Here is a 16571-nt window from a genome sequence, read left to right as displayed (position 1 = left end):
AACTTGCCATTATGCTTAGCGTTTGTGGACTATGAGAAAGCCTTCGATTCGGTGGAAACATGGGCGGTGCTTGAGTCTCTTCAGCGATGCCATATTGACTATCGGTACATCGAAGTGTTGAAGTGTTTGTATAGTAACGCCACCATGTCGGTCCGAGTACAGGAGCAGAGCACGAGGGCGATTCCATTGCGAAGAGGCGTAAGGCAGGGAGACGTTATCTCTCCGAAACTGTTTACTGCCGTAATGGAAGACGCCTTCAAGCTCCTGGAATGGGAAGGACTTGGCATCAACATCAACGGCGAATACATCACTCACCTTCGGTTTGCCGACGATATCGTAGTCATGGCAAAGTCGATGGAGGAACTCAGCATGATGCTCGATGACCTCAACCGAGTTTCACAACGGGTGGGCTTGAAAATGAACATGGACAAGACGAAACTTATGTCAAATGCCAATGTTGTGCCCATCCCAGTCTCTGTTGGGAACTCGGTACTCGAAGTTGTTGACTCGTACATCTACCTAGGACAAGTAGTCCAATTAGGTAGGTCCAACTTCGAGAAAGAGGTCAACCGCCGAATCCAACTCGGTTGGGCAGCGTTCGGGAAACTACGTAATGTCTTTTCGTCCGACATACCTCAGTGCCTCAAGACGAAAGTCTTTAATCAATGTGTGTTACCAGTGATGACTTACGGCTCCGAAACGTGGTCTTTCACTATCGGCCTCATCTCAAAACTTAAAGTCGCTCAACGAGCTATGGAGAGGGCTATGCTCGGAGTTTCTCTACGTGATCGAATCAGAAATGAGGAGATCCGTAGACGAACTAAAGTCACCGACATAGCCCACCGGATTAGCAAGCTGAAGTGGCAATGGGCAGGCCACATTGCACGCAGAGAAGATGGCCGATGGGGTCGAAAAGTGCTCGAGTGGAGACCACGGACTAGCAAGCGCAGCGTAGGACGTCCACCCACAAGATGGACAGACGATCTTGTTAAGGTCGCCGGAAGACGCTGGATGCGGGTCGCTTCCAACCGGCACGTATGGAGGTCCAAGGGGGAGGCCTATGTTCAGCAGTGGACGTCTCATGGCTGAGATGATGATGATGATGAAATATCTCAATACCTCCGAAACCAGCGAAATAAATTTTCTGAATTTTTGGCCATTTAATCTATAAACATATCTCAAAAAGAAAAAACTCTTATGATATCGATACGACTAATTGTTTAGGCGCGAACTCGCGAAGTATCACGACTCCGCCATTTTTAAAAATTTCCAAAAACTGGATTGACTAAAAAAAATTATTTAATCATAGAATCTGGTCACAAAATTTCACGAGAATCGGTTGAGAATTGTGACCTGTAGAGAACATCCGGACGGCAGCCGGACGGACATACGAAAGCAAAATGCCCGAGTCAAAACGTAGACCTTCGCTACGCTTCCGTCAATAAAGTAATACCAACGATTTTAAAGTAACAATTTAATTAATCTTAATTCCATTTAAAGTATTAGAAAGAAGGAAAACAATCAATATTCTAGGACCAAATCAATCTAATGTTCAGGGGTCCTGCAACATTGGTTCAAGTTTAAAATGAGTATTAATTTGGTTAAAATATAAGGATTAAACACTGAACATATCATAAAACAAAATATTGAAAAAAACAACCCAACCAATCTAACTTAGAGTTCGTTGAGTAATCCAGAAATTGTACGAATTGATTTATTCGGTGTGCTTCGATTTCTTGGCTTTGTTTTCCGGCCGCTTGTTTTTGAATATGGAGCGTTTGTTCTTTGATTCTTTCAATGGAGACAGAGATATTATTTCCTGAAATAAAAATAAATATACTTAATATTTTTCATCAAATTTGCACCATTATGGATACATTGTTTGCAGCTAAGAACTAGATTCCGTCACAGTTCTGAAAATGTTAAGCTATGCGTGGTAAACGGTAAAAATAAATGAAAACAATATGCTCACATCAAGAGCTCCCGGACAAGGAGCGCGTCGTTTAAAGCTCAACGGCGATACTCTCTCACCACGCGTCATTGCATCAAAATGACGATTTATTTGAGCTGGCTGTAACAGTAATTAAGAAAAGATTCATTTTTTATCCCACGTTGGTGGCAAAAGAGCATACGACATAGGCAAGCCCTAGTGTAGGAACCAGCTCTGTATGATAATGTGGAATATGTTGTGTAAATTAATAAAAATATATATATATATATATATATATATATATAGCCTGCCTGGTAAGCAGTCAGCGTTGCCTATGGAATGCACGCCTGAAATATTGCCAGAGGTGGTACATGCGCGTTGCCGACCCTAAAGACATACCAAAATTATCGGTAATGTTTCAAAATTTGATGTTAGTTTTAATATATGTATGTATAACGTTTCTTTTTAGCTTACGTCAGCCATTAGCTCGGTTTCCATATCGCTGTCGCTTAAAAATTTATAGAGTGCGCTGTCTAGTTTTTTAGATTGTTCTTTCGGCGCTGTAGACACTGATGGCTTCTGGATACTCTTCGGAGCAGGGGTGCCAACTCTCTGTTAACCAAACAAATTCAGTCAATCCGTTAATACTAAGTTGCCTAGAGTTAGACCAAGCTAAGTTGGTAGCGATTTTGATAGCCCAGGCGGTGTAAACGTTATTTTAAACGTCAAACTTCTATAGAATTATGACGTTTAAATAACACTTGCACCATCTGGGCTACCAAAATCGCTGCCAACTGAGCTTGGTTTAACTCTACTATTCATTAAAAATAATGTGGGGTAAGGCGTGTTTAAAAAGTAAATATATATAACTAGCTGTGCCTAAAGGGGCCCACTGATTAACAGTCCGCCGGACGGCATCGGCCTGTCAGTTAGAACAAAATTTTGACAGTTCCGAACAACTGACAGGCCGATACCGTCCGGCGGACTGTTAATCAGTGGGCCCCTTAAGGCTCCGCCCGCGTGGAATTCGGTCTGTGTCAGTAAGCGGCTAATTACTAATCCTAATTTCTCACCCTCTCCCCTGGAGGCGGACCTTGAAGTAAAATTGACAGATGGATATGCTAGAGGACTGCAGTCCAGATAAAATATTTTACAATTAGGAACCACTAAATAAAACTACACTCCAAAATCAATAGTTTTTTTCGCCCTTATTCAAATTTTACACGTGATTTAAACGACAGAGTAGTAGATGTATATCGGATGATACAGTAAGATATACGCACGCGAGCGAAAGCGAAGCGGCCTGTGGCCTATTTTATAAAGCTACAAGTTACAATTTACAAGCGGAAGTCTCGTTCTAACACATAGGGTTAGAAAGAGGCGAAAATTTTTCGATATAAAAACGCAATTTGATAGACAGTTGTACATTTTTACTTTTAGTATGGAAATCAGTCACATCATTTTATCACGAAAATTGACAGTGCTGCAGCAGTAACGTTGCAACAGAGTAATGCTGCTGCAGTCGCCATATCTTAGAAAGTTATTGAAAATTTTTCGATATAAAAACGCATTTGATAGACAGTTGTACATTTCTACTTTTAGTATGGAAATCAGTCACATCATTTTATCACGAAAATTGATAGTACTGCAGCAGTAACGTTGCATCAGAGTAATGCTACTGCAGTCGCCACCCGAATGTCACCTTTATCATATCTTAAAATGTTACTGAAAACGCGAGCGAAGCAAGAGCGAAAATTTTTCGATATATAAACGCAATTTGATAGACAGTTGTACATTTTTATTTTTAGTATGGAAATCAGTCACATCATTTTATCACGAAAATTGATAGTACTGCAGCAGTAACGTTGCATCAGAGTAATTCTGCTGCAGTCCCCACCCGAATGTCACTTTTATCATATCTTATAATGTTATTGGAAACGCGAGCGAAGCGAGCGCGAAAATTTTTCGATATAAAAAACGCAGTTTGATAGACAGTTGTACATTTTTACTTTTAGTCCTAACCAGGCGCGAATCCAGGATTTCATACAGAGAAGGGATGGGACGTTATTAGATGGGTACTTGTACACGTATAAAAGTTTCATGTAGGTACCTACTCCACGACCACTGCAATGCTGATGCAGATTGCGCTTTTTTTTGCCTACGGTTTTGGTGCCCCCTAGACGTGGTGCCCTAAGCAAGTGCTTATTTTGCCTAAAATGGTTAATCCGGCACTGCAAATGATAGAGGTCAATGTTTTTTTTTCAAAGTACCCACCTTGTATGAATATGGATTTGATATGGGTGCGATATAATTGCGATTAGGTATAATATAGAATGATGGAGAAAATTAATAATTTTAATTAATTATGCAATTATACGCGTGTTGATAATTATGTGTGTTTATTTTACCACTATGTAACTATGTAAACTCATTTTTAGTTTTCTTTATTAATTAATGTTTACTCAGTTCCCCAAAAGACTGTGCAATGAGAGGCAATTAATTTACTGTCGTTTAATTTTGTTGTAAATATTAATTTATTAAATCAACATAATTATTCAATTATTTTTGTTGATATCCGTACCCCCTGTTCTAAAATTAGAGTTAATTTGGCAAAATCTTTCCTCGGTGGCTTATTCATGTCACAACGTATTAAATTCAGCGCCATCTGTTAGTTTACCAGGGTACTCAATAGTGGTAGCACATATTTGAAAAAAGTTTGCCCCTCCTTCCTAAGTAGCGCCATATAAGATTCAGGGGCAAACTTAAGTCAATCGAGTGTTGTGGCTACCCCCCCTTTTAGGGGTTGAATTTTTAAAGCCTATAACCTGGCCGGGGATTTTTTCGACAGATTAGTAAAGTTTTCATCAAAATCCGTTCAGCCGTTTTCACGTGATGCGCGTTCAAATAAACAGACAAACAGATAAACAGACAAACAGACATAAATTCTAAAAACTTTTGGAACGTGTTCTGTTATCGATTCTAAAAGCGTTAACAGACTATCGCACCGCACGGTCGCGACCTTGGTGCGGTGCGGAGCATTTATCGATAGTGTGTAAGCTTCCATCGCACATAATTATTATTAATAGCGGTGCGGTGGGCATGCACGTCGCACCAACTGACAGGTAATAATAATACTGGTGCGCTCCGCACCAATTTCCCTAGTGTGTAAGCTGCATCGCACCGTTTGACAGCTGTCATTTTCAAATTATGACAGTGGAATAATAATACTGGTGCGCTCCGTACCAATTTCCCTAGTGTGTAAGCTCCATCGCACCGATTGACAGCTGTCATTTTCAAATTATGACAGTGAACGGCAATGTAGCCAGTCGATGAAATAACAAAAATGTGGAAGCAGTGCTTTAAAAAGACACAGATTTTTTAAGATTTTCATGGAAAAAGGTGTATTATATTACCTCACGCCCTTCATCTACCTCTAAAAAAGCGGAACCACATTAATTGAAATTCAATCTTAAAGGATTCCATTGCAAAAATTCGTTGAAAAACACGGAAATATGGGACACTTGGCAACACTGGCGCACGTGTGCGGCAGTCTGTAAGCTAGGATCGCACCGTTTTGACGGTTCGGTGCTATAGTGTGGAAGCCCACGCCAGTACGAGCTATTCCTAGAACCGCTCCAAGGTCGCGGTGCGGTGCGATAGTCTGTTACGGCCTAAAGTAGCTAACACACTATCGCACCGCACCAAGGTCATTGTGGGACGCACCCATAAGTAAGAGGGAGACAGCGATATCTCTTTCTCCCTCTTACTTATGGGTGCGTCCCACAATGACCTTGGTGCGGTGCGATAGTGTGTTAGCTACTTTAAGTATCCCCAGCCAACTTTTTTTAAAATATCTTCCATGTACAGACTTTCGACCGTCTTCAGCTTTATTATATGTATAGATAGATTATGCTATTCTAAACCTTAATTGTTGGTGCTGGCTTCATCATTCTTGCATTATCATCTAATTCAGTGGGCTGGCGCGTCGATTGCGATGCAGAGCGCCCTGTTACTTCTTTTTCGATATTATCTATTGTATTTTGCATACTTTTCAACCTTTCTTGCAGTCGATCCTGTAAGTAAACAATAAAAACAATTCGTGATTTTGACACGGTTGCACTGTAGTTGTAACATGTACATTACCAGTAGCTAAATGTTGAGAAAGTATACCTTTTCTTTGCGGGTCTCCAAAATTATGGACATTTGTTTCGATAGCTCGATTTCTCTTTCCTGGAAGTAAAAGGAAATATTCTTATATTGAGCCACTAATTAATGATATACAACTTAAAAAAACGATATTCAAGATACTTTAGCAGCATTCTCCATTTGTTCTATTTTCTTCGTCAAGGTATTTTCCTTCTCTTTTGTAATATCCCTGTCAGTTTCCATATCCTTCTTCATTTTCTCGATATTATTTTCTAATTTAGTCCTAGCGTCAGTACCGTTCTTTAGATCAGACATGAGCTTGTTGATAGTAGATGCTTTACAATCCAACTCTTTGTCTTTCTCTACAATAAGTTTTACTTTGGTTTCCAGAATAACACTAATCTCTTCGATCTTGTTCGCGTTATCGGCTCTGAAAACAATTATAACCTTTACAATCTACGCCACTGTAGCCACTAATATATGTTCTTAATAAATACTGTTTTACTTGTTGTTCTCCAGGGTAGTTTCCATTTCAGATATCTTAGCTTGTAAGTCTTGGACGGTTAAAGTCAATTCCTCAATTTTAACGAATTTCAATTCCAATTCTTGGGTAGCATTGTTGAGTTCAATGACAATATCAGATTTCTGCTCTTCCAGGGCCAATACTTGACCTTTCAAGTTTTGTTGTTCGATCAACGATTGTTCTAAAAGCTAGAAATAAAACAATTGAGATAATTATTCATACTTGAAATTAAGAACACTATTAATTTACTTGATAATATGAATATTTTATTGTAATAATATTTACCATTTTTTTCTCGTCAATCTGATTTTTTAAGTGTTCTGTTTTCTCATTTAGCGCTTCAATATTTTTCACCAGTTTACTACACTCCAAATTGGATTCCTGTGGAATATATTATGTTATTTGGTTACATATTATCGACGTAATAATAATTTAAATTTAATAATAAGGACAAGTCCAGCAAGTACCTAGACTTAGCTCTCGAGATAACCGCCATGTGGGATGTTGACTCGACGATCATTGTTCCTATAGTAGTGTCAGCGAACGGTCTCATAGCGAAGAGTCTCGACCAACACCTAGAGAGACTCTCGCTGGGTGGTTGGATCAAGGGTCAGATGCAGAGGGCGGTAATTTTGGACACGGCGCGTATAGTACGTCGGTTACTCACTCTGCGGCCCTGACCACCGGCAGCTTGGACCCTGCCCCGCTGCCGGCGGCACCCTAGGTTAGGTTTTTTATAATGTGTTTATATATTTTTGTAATGTTTTGTAGTTTTTATATTTTACTTTTATACTCACATTGTAAAATCCTAACCTAAGACTCTAATTGAATTAAGTATTTAAATTTAATGGAATTAACAGCTATTCAACTATATCCTAAAGTTTTACCTTGCTGGCGGAGTTATTGATAAACAATCATCTCAAATAGCGACTTTATTAGCAATATCAACGCTAGAAGATTTAATTTACAACGCTTATCGCTATCGTTGTGATTTAATTGGCTTAGATCCCCACGTCACAGGCTAAGCCTAGTGTGGGGATCACTGTACTTCACGTATGTAACATCCAAACTATGAAATAAATATGTTTTGAATTTGAATTTAAATCTTCTAGCTTTGCTTTACTACTACATAGTTGGGAACATAAAGTAAACTTCTATTTAAAAATAAAAAACATATATTTGCCTCTAGCTTTGTTTCCAAATCTTTAATTTTTTCAGAGCTGGATATCTGTTCCTCTTCCAAACTCGAAATTTTCTCTTGTAGCTTATTATTCTGATCACAAATCGACTGAGTAAATTGTTCCTGGTTCTGGAGCACTTTCTTTAGAGATTCGTTGGCTGCCGTACATTCTTTCAGTCTAAAACAAATTGATTAAAATTTATTGTATGCACTGCTAATACCGCTATTAATATTAGGTAAAATAAACTTTTATAAAAATGCATTAAATCTAAACCAACTTACACTTTTTCTTGTTGAGAGTTAACGTTCTTCGTCTCCGTGATGTGATTATTGTATTCAAGAATGCATTTTTTCATATCTGATTGTAAGCTAGCGATATTATCATCTTTCTGAAAATTGCAAATATATATTTTTTATTCTATTACCAGATTTTGCCTTTGTACCGAATACCTGAATTTTGTGTGTATACTATTTACCTTTTCCTGTTCACGTTTAGTATGATCCAGCTTTCTGCTCAAGTCATTCAAAGCTACGAACAGCTCGTCTTTTTGGTTAAGAGCAGTGGCAAGTTTAGTTCGAGCATCATTCAACTCTGAATCTAGTTGCTGTTTCGATGACGTTAATACTTGGGACATTTGCTCCTTGTGGTCAGCAAGAAGTTTTACTACAAAGTAAATACAATAACGGCACTTATATTTGTGCCAAAATTATGTAAGTGCTTTCATTTATTAAATGGACTAATTAAAGAGAAAATGACGGCTAAGAACCAAAGCGAATTATTTTACTGGCAGAATATATATCAATAGTCTTAAAGTTGAACTATTAAACTATAATCGATACAACGGGATTCAAAATGCCCTGGTTATAAATATAAAATAACGCAACTAATTAAAGACAAAGTAATGAATTTTTCTAACCTTTCTCTTGTAAATTATTGATAATCTGCAAGTTCTTCTCTTCACACTGGGTTTGCTTGTCTTTAATTTCTCTAACAAGCTGGCTGGATTTGTTATAAGCCTCAGCTAGCGTTGCTTGGTCATTTTTGCAACGGTTCACGCTTGCTTTAAGCCGCTCGCTGTATTCTTCTAGAACATCGCAGATCTCACGAGTACTGCCCAACCTACATAAAAATAAAAAATAGTAACATTATATGCAACGTGCCGCAATTGTTAACTTTTCGTGTCAAAAAAGGTTGTCAATCCCTGAAGTTTTTACTTGTCTAATGTTTCAGGCCGTAGTCTCAGCTCGTCTTGGTATTGACTCGAAATGGCTTCATGCTGCATTTGCACCTCAACCATATTCTGCTGGAGACGCTCATGGTTGTTTTCGAGTTGATGAAGTTTTTCTTTCAAGTCCCAGTATGCTGTATCTTGGGCAACCTTTTCATAAAAACAATTAAGTAATATATTAAGTTAAATAGTCATAGAAAAATATCACGGAAAATAGTTTACAGAAGTTGTTGACTAAAAGCATAGGTATTTACTAAAAGTATTCACATACCTTAAGCTTAATAATATTAGCAGTCTCCTTGTTGACTTTCTCTCGTAACTTTTCTGCTTCAGCGTTAATCCGTTTTCGATTAGCAACTTTTTCAATATCGGCGATATTCATGGTGATGATGGCTTAATTTAAATATGTATTGCAAAAGCGAAAAAAATATGGCGGTGCTTTTGAAAAATGGAGGGAAGCGGGATAATTTTTTAATTAAAAAAATTAAGAAAACAAATGAAAACATTAGACCTTCCAGCCTTTAGCGAATCAAGAAATTAATGAAGAAATATTTTAACAAACGAATAAAAAGTAAGCGAGTCCAATAGAAACAAAAAAATGATCTTGTACATGAGTACTATTCGGGTATTTTAGGCTTGACTTGCCTTTGGTGAAAATGCGAACTTAAAAGTGGTAACACGCTATCGCACCGCACCGCGACCTTGGTGCGTCGCACCCATAAGTAAGAGCGAGAAAGAGATATCTGTTTCTCGTTCTCACTTATGGGTGCGACGCACCAAGGTCGCGATGCAGTGCGATAGTGTGTTACGGCTTTAAAACTTAAAATCTATATTGTCCCGTGGCAACATTAAACGCTACTGTCAGGTCAGACTTATGCTTTGTTCTGACATCTAGTGTCATTATTTATAAATTATTTAATTCTAATCTGATTGCAAAATGTTTCTTTAATATAAGTATTTATTTTCTTGTAAAAATTAGTTGATTAATCATGAATGACAAGGGATCAAAAAAGATCTCTTTCAATAAGTCATCGGTAAGTGGATTCATATTTTTTTTACTTAAAACTATTCAATGAACCCTTGGTTTGTGGAATATTAAGGCTCCAGTACATAGTGGCAGGGGTGCGAAACTCCTGACTTCGGCCAAACTCGGCTCCGCTCGGCTCAGCATTGCTCCGAGCAATTATTAGGGTTAGCACCACTTGACTTCCTTTTGCGTGCACGACCACAGATAAGATAATCACTTGAATTTTGACAACCCTAAATAGCCGAAAGGGATAGTGCCATATACTAGAAAGGGATAGTATGATTCGACTCTGAACCGCTGTCAAACTTCGGTTTTGTAGGAAGTTTCCTTTCTGTACGGTAGTACTATTATTTATTCTGTGACAGTGGTCAAGGATGGTCCATGCCAAGCCATGCTTTGCTACGCGCAACTGTAGGCCTATATCACGTAGATGTTCACACAGTGGTGCATATACATATGTATACATGCATATACATACAATATACAAAACAGCGGGTCTCTGATTGATATAAATCTATAAACTGAAAAGTCTCTTCATTACTTCACGATAATTTGGGCTATCAACATTTAATGAAGCGGTCAAAAATTCAAGCTGTCAGTGATAAACTAAACAAACAATGACGACTGTGTGAACACCACCGGCCACGGTACGCCACAATTACTTTGAAGTGTGCCAAAAACTGACAACTTCCCGATTGTCCACCACGTCTGACAACTGACGGCCAGTCCAGCCAGATGGTGATGGCGCAGCATGGCCCATCGTTCACCACTGTGTACTGGAACCTTTAGGAATCATATAATACAACTAATCACAATAGTAAATTAACATTGTCTGTTCTTTTTTTTCATAATATGTACTGTATAGGTAAGTACTTTAATCTGTTAATCGTCTGCAAAACTCCAAGCATTGGTATGATGGCCTACTAAACAAATAAAACTAAATTATTTACAAATTTTAGCATGTGGTTTTAATATTACCACCAGATTAGTTAGTACCCATTATGGTAAAGGATGAAACTGATAAATATCGGTTAGGTCTATTATTATTACCTTATTGTTTTAGTTATTAAGTTTGAAGGCAGAATTATTAAAGAAACAGGAAGAGGTACATGAGAAGAAACATTTGCCACAGCATAGAGTTGAAAACTATAAACCTCCAGTTGCCAAGACTAGCAGCAAAAATGATAAAGACAAGGAGAAAAGGACCTTTAAAGACAATCTTAAAGCAGTTGACACTGAAGAACTTGAAGCATGTAGAAAAGCTAAGTATGTTAAATGTTAATATCTCATCAATTTATTTTGAAGTAGCTCTTCATTAATCCCCATATGGTTAGTCATGTTAATATGCCTACAATTTATATGACAAGCTAGTATCCTGAAAACATGGCCAAATCAGCTAATCTATGTGGTACAATATGTTTTGATTACTTTAACAAACCCACTGTGGCACTTATGTGGCTGCAGGATGCAATGCATCGAATTCTTGGTTGATTAGTTCTAACAGGTGGGTATTTTTAATGTTGTATTTAATGTATTGTTTCTCATTATATTATGTATTTCCCTCAGACAGGCATTGCAAAAAAAGGCAGAGTTGTATGAGCACCTTGCAGACAGTTCTGGCAATTCAGAGTTGAGTGGTAGATTTCTGGTGGACTTCCAGTCCAAAAAGCTGCAGGAGGCGGAACAAGAGCCCAGTCTACTACCCGAGAATTATGTGTATCCGGGTGTTGAGGATGATGACAATGAATGGTATGTTACAGTACCTTTTTACTTGACAAGCTTATGCAGTATTAATGCAGCAATAACAGTTGAATTAAGAAAATGTATATAAGATTTCAAAGATTTGTTTTGTTTATGATAAGAGGCAAACAAGCAGAAGAATCGCCTGATGGTAAGCAATCACTGTCACCCGTGGACACCAGAGGGTGTCACTGGCCTTTAAGATGGGAGATGGGAGTACGCTCATTTCTTGAAGGCTTGAAGGTCGTATTGGTCACATCACAGATTATATCAATAAACAAGAATGTAACCAGTGCCTTGCACCTTGCACATAGCCACCACTACCAGTAACAAAGAGTTATTAACTGTTATAGAGGAGCAGTTCAAGAATAAATGTGCCTGCTCGTTTAACAGCCGAAACCGATGGCTCTGCACTCCATCATATGTTCCGTGCCTTGTGATCACTGAACTGTCAAATGTCAACTTTCGACTATCAAACTTAGAGTCTTTGCGGAAAGAGAAGAGTCGTGAAATGTAGGGGTCAGGGGAGCCCATACATTCTACGACTCTTCTCTTTCCGCACAGACGCGCGCAAAGCGCCATCTCGATTAGCTGTTATATTCGAAGCACGAAATTATCTTAGACTTAACACATCTTACGTAATCAATAGATCTATGCCAGTACCTTGCATGTAATTTACGTGCGTGATGGTTACAGGACCGAATTCACAGACTGTTTGGGCAGGACGCGCAAGTGTCACAAGTCCGACCTAGAGCTGTACGTCAAGCGCGACCAGGAACTCATGCGCGCCATGGCCAGGGAACAGGAAGGCACGAGGGATGAAACACCTCAGAATGTATGTGATAATTGTGATACTAATGTAACGTAATTAAACTAATTAAAATTAATGTATGTAAAATAGTAAGAAGGGTACTAAATATTTTTTAGGGTTCTGTGCCCAAAGGGTAAAACGGGACCCTATTACTAAGACTCCGCTGTCCGTCCGTCCGTCCGTCCGTCTGTCACCAGGCTGTATCTCACGAACCGTGATAGCTAGACAGTTGAAATTTTAATGATGTATTTCTGTTGCCGCTATAACAACAAATACTAAAAAGTACGGAACCCTCGGTGGGCGAGTCCGACTCGCACTTGTCCGGTCTTTTTTGTTTCACGCGAATGTAGATAATTGTGTTTTAATTCCATGCTATGAATGATGGCTCAAATACACAACCTGCCAGCTTACTGGTACCTAGTGTTTTGTAAAAAGCCTCCAGTCGCGCCACATGTGCGTTCCTGTTTTTAAAAACGTGTTAACTTATATTTTATAAGAGTCTCATTTAGCAATATTTTTTGGTTTGGTTTGCTTAAAACTAAATTAATATTTCATTTTTTGTATTCCAGGAAGCTCCTCGAGTTGAGAAACCACTATTGGTGCAAAAAACGAATGACTATTTGCAGTCTTTGCGTGAAAAATGGAACCAGAAGGAACAAGAGCTACTCGCTAAAGACAAGGACATACATTACCAAGACTTGCTATTTGATGGTTTGTATGATACTTTGAAGTTGTAAGACATTTTTTCCTGTATAGGTAACTGACTAGAGATTTGACTCAGTAAAAATGTTAAATACGGAATGAGATTTGAATCGTCTTAAATTTCATTTTTAAATTTCAAATTTCTTACTAGTACCTACATCTACTTTAATGGTGATAAAAATGACGTTCGAGTTCGAGTCACTCGTGAGCATTTACTTACTACGAAGTTAAAACAAGTGTAGGAGGTAAGTACTATGCCGCCATCTACTTACGTATTTGTTTTGTTAACAAATCGGGTCACTCGAACCTTCATACCTAATCGCTCTCTTATAAATCGGTATCTCTAGTTCGATGACTGGACCCACTCGTACACTGGTTACAGAGGCCCGCATCCACGGCGTCGGCTACTTCTCGTTCAGCACTGACGAGACCGAGCGGCGCAAGCAGATGGAGGCGCTGAAGGCGGAGCGCTTGGAGACGCTGGCGGCGCAGCAGGAGGCGGAGCGGCGGCGCGCGCGGCGCGACCAGCTGCTGGCCGCGCGCGTGGCCGCCGCGCGCGCCCGCCAGCGCGCCCGCGCCGGCCTGCCGCCCGAGGAACCCGACAAAGGTGACTACCCATTTGTAGCGTCTAGCGCGTACATCGAGGGTATTTCTCTTCGTAACGATAGTAAATTAACCGAGTTTGACGACGCTGGTTTGCTCTAAAAAGCTGTTATTACTACTTTTTAATTCTTGCGTTTTGTTTATTTACAGAGGATGAAAAAGACTTCACAACGTGTCTCTTAGAATTTTTGACGCAACAAAAGGATGAAGCTGAAGCCGCTGCGAAAGAAAGAGAGAACAAACTTAAAGAAGAACAAGAGAAAGAGAGACAAAAGTTGCGAGAGGCTTACGTCAGAGAATGGGACATTGGTAAAGACGGTATTGAAGGAAAACTAAAGAAATTCCGGGAAATGACGCAAGAAGAGTATGTTGAGCAGCAAAGAGCGAAAAGGCTAGACGAATTCGCTCCCATACAAGGCTCCAGCAGAGACAAGGCAAATAATTTCTTTGATGATAAAGGTAACGTGGTATCTTCTGATAGGTCTCCGTCTTCCAGGAATTCACGGTCAGATGAAAGGCCCAAAGTCAAAACTCCCCCGCCACCCATGTGGTCAGATGTAAGACCCATAGAAAATGCTTCCCCACCTCCTATTATAAGCGATTTAGAACCTGAACAAAAAGGTTTATATTTTACGAGCAAAAAATCTAAACCTAATGTGCAGTATAAAAACTTTGTAAAAACCAGTGAACCAACTCCTATACAAAATGAAATTAGTGATGAAGAAGTTGATGAACGACAGAAAGACTCGGAGAAAAGAAGACATAATTCCCACCATGCGCAAATAGCTCCGCCTCCAACATATGATTACTATGGACCTGCGTCTAAAAAAACTAAAAATCACAAACCATTCGAATCGGATATCAGAGAAGCATATGCTCAGGGATCCAAAAGCTTGAAACCTAAATCAAGCAGAGAACGTATACCTCCCAATTATGACTTCACATTTGATTAATTTTTAATAAAAGATACGAATGTAAGTGCAAGTTTTATTTCATAGCAGTATTGAAATAGCATTGCCAATTAGTTTATAGCTATAACTTTACTGTAAACTACACTAATATCACAATGATGAACACTAATGTGTTTGAAATAAAATCCATAATAAAATACCACTTAGAACTGACACCTTCAACTGTTATAAAGTTGTTGGAATAGAGATCAATATTACATTTGTTTATATGATACGGCTATTTGTGAGTTATGCAAGTATAAAAATAATCTACAAATATACTAAGCAAATTAGTACTATTAGCGTGTAACTAAAGTTTATTCGTACTGAGCTGTTTTTACGACGGGGCGCTGGTGTAGTTGTCTGTATTGTTATTGGCTCCCGAGTGGTCAAAATGGTGGGGACTGTCGTGGCTTCGGTAGTTGAAGGTTCAGTAGGTTTTTCTGTAACTAGAATAGGAGCTGTAGACACAGGAGGGCTCCCGTTTTGTTGAAGAGCTTCTGCTGTAGGAATTCCACTACTTGCTTTCACAGTGTCCTTAGTTGGCAGTTGATCCACTTTAATTATTTCTGTAGTTTTTATATTAACAGTATCTGTTGGGCTTACAAATGGAGCATCATTTTGCATTTGATCAATAGAATTCATGGGTTGATCATTTGGCATGATTTCTGTAGTGCTCGCCGGTGATTCAGCATGGGATTTGTCTGCGGATCTTGTTTCTATAGCAGGCTGTTGAACAGTTTCCGTTGGTTTCATCGTTTCGCTTTCAACAGCATTTATATTTCCTGTGGTTTTCATAGCAGCCTCAGTCTCTAACATACTTTTAACTCTGGTAGCCATAGACGATTCTTCAACTTTTATATGCTCTGTATTTTTACCTGCTTCGTTGGATTCCGCCGTAGTTGTAGAGTCTGTGCACGGTCGCTCGTCTCCTTTCATGGCACTCGGTTTTTCTGTTGGGTCACTGACATGAATCTCAATTTCGATAAGTTGATTATTTACAACAGTAGATGTCTGCATATTCTCTATGTTAGCAACAGTACTTTGAGTGTTATCTTCACTGTGATGTTCAACTATTATATTGACTGGTTGATCTGACTGCATATTTCCGGATTGCGAATTCAGATTACCATCAATGTTAGATATAGCATCATTTTCAGTTACAATAAGTTTATTATCATGCGTAACGTTATTCATCTCGTTAGCACTAACATTAGACATATTGTGAATTTCTGCGTCATAGTCGCTGATTATTCGGTTTTTCCTCTCATGCTTTATCAAATGTGGTGCTGCATTAGCTGTTCTTTTTTTGATCCGTGCATTATGTGTCTTTGCTACTAGTTTGGGGAGAAGAGCGAAGGCCTCGTTCTCTCTCTCAGTGTTAGGTCCATTGCAGAGGTCGCCCCGGCATGGACAGGTCATCTTCCACGTTTTGGTCGAGTTGCAATAGACCGGGTAGCACTCATCCTGATAGACCTTTACGCAGTATCGCGACTCCACTCGAGCTGAAATGTAAAAATATACGACCCTTTATTAAGTTTTAGGCTTTGCATCACTACACACATAGGTAAATACAGAGTACCTACATATATACTCGTACGTACGTTTAATTCACTCATAACTTGTAATACTTAATAGGTTGTGCTTGTTACAAAACGAAACCTAGGTACACTTTACAGGCGTACCTACAGCAGCATAGGTAGGTAATATGTATGCTACTTCCCACAGTT

At 39.0% G+C, this 16571-nt stretch overlaps 3 protein-coding genes across 3 annotated transcripts in view; 1 reads left to right on the top strand and 2 right to left on the bottom strand.

Annotated features, from left to right (window-relative positions):
• Nucleotides 1-1465: 1465 nt before the first annotated feature.
• On the bottom strand, nt 1466-9420 carry LOC134795028 (interaptin-like). The gene is made up of 14 exons (XM_063766880.1): nt 9280-9420; nt 8995-9158; nt 8697-8899; nt 8256-8443; nt 8062-8168; nt 7783-7957; nt 6885-6980; nt 6582-6787; nt 6239-6506; nt 6101-6160; nt 5854-6003; nt 2405-2542; nt 1973-2071; nt 1466-1819 (listed from the first exon to the last, which is right to left on the bottom strand). The coding sequence occupies exons 1-14, from the start codon at nt 9388-9390 to the stop codon at nt 1715-1717; spliced, it is 2070 nt and encodes a 689-aa protein (XP_063622950.1). The 5' UTR covers nt 9391-9420; the 3' UTR covers nt 1466-1714.
• A 467-nt stretch (nt 9421-9887) lies between these two features.
• On the top strand, nt 9888-14871 carry LOC134795173 (coiled-coil domain-containing protein 174). The gene is made up of 7 exons (XM_063767008.1): nt 9888-10042; nt 11099-11301; nt 11602-11784; nt 12472-12610; nt 13156-13297; nt 13671-13895; nt 14042-14871. The coding sequence occupies exons 1-7, from the start codon at nt 9998-10000 to the stop codon at nt 14842-14844; spliced, it is 1740 nt and encodes a 579-aa protein (XP_063623078.1). The 5' UTR covers nt 9888-9997; the 3' UTR covers nt 14845-14871.
• Nucleotides 14867-16571, bottom strand: part of LOC134795430 (mucin-2-like) — a 38758-nt gene continuing 37053 nt past the window's right edge. The window contains exon 4 of the mRNA XM_063767271.1: nt 14867-16346. Coding sequence (XP_063623341.1) covers nt 15112-16346 — 1235 coding nt within the window. The 3' untranslated portion in view covers nt 14867-15111. The remainder of the gene's footprint in view (nt 16347-16571) is intronic.

This window comes from Cydia splendana, chromosome 1 (genome assembly GCF_910591565.1).
Source record: "Cydia splendana chromosome 1, ilCydSple1.2, whole genome shotgun sequence".
Classification (NCBI taxonomy): Eukaryota; Metazoa; Arthropoda; class Insecta; order Lepidoptera; family Tortricidae; genus Cydia; species Cydia splendana.
The sequence above is the reverse complement of the archived record's forward strand: the minus strand, read 5'-3'. Positions and strand labels throughout refer to the sequence as shown.

Coding starts and splice junctions, on each gene's coding strand:
- LOC134795028 (XM_063766880.1), bottom strand. CDS start 9,390: ATGAATATCGCCGATATTGAAAAAGTTGCTAATCGAAAACGGATTAAC. Junction 6,004..6,100: donor TGGAGACCCGCAAAGAAAAG/GTATACTTTCTC, acceptor GTTTACTTACAG/GATCGACTGCAAGAAAGGTT. Junction 1,820..1,972: donor CTTGTCCGGGAGCTCTTGAT/GTGAGCATATTG, acceptor TTTTTATTTCAG/GAAATAATATCTCTGTCTCC.
- LOC134795173 (XM_063767008.1), top strand. CDS start 9,998: ATGAATGACAAGGGATCAAAAAAGATCTCTTTCAATAAGTCATCG. Junction 10,043..11,098: donor TCTCTTTCAATAAGTCATCG/GTAAGTGGATTC, acceptor TTATTGTTTTAG/TTATTAAGTTTGAAGGCAGA. Junction 13,298..13,670: donor CCAAGACTTGCTATTTGATG/GTTTGTATGATA, acceptor CACTGGTTACAG/AGGCCCGCATCCACGGCGTC.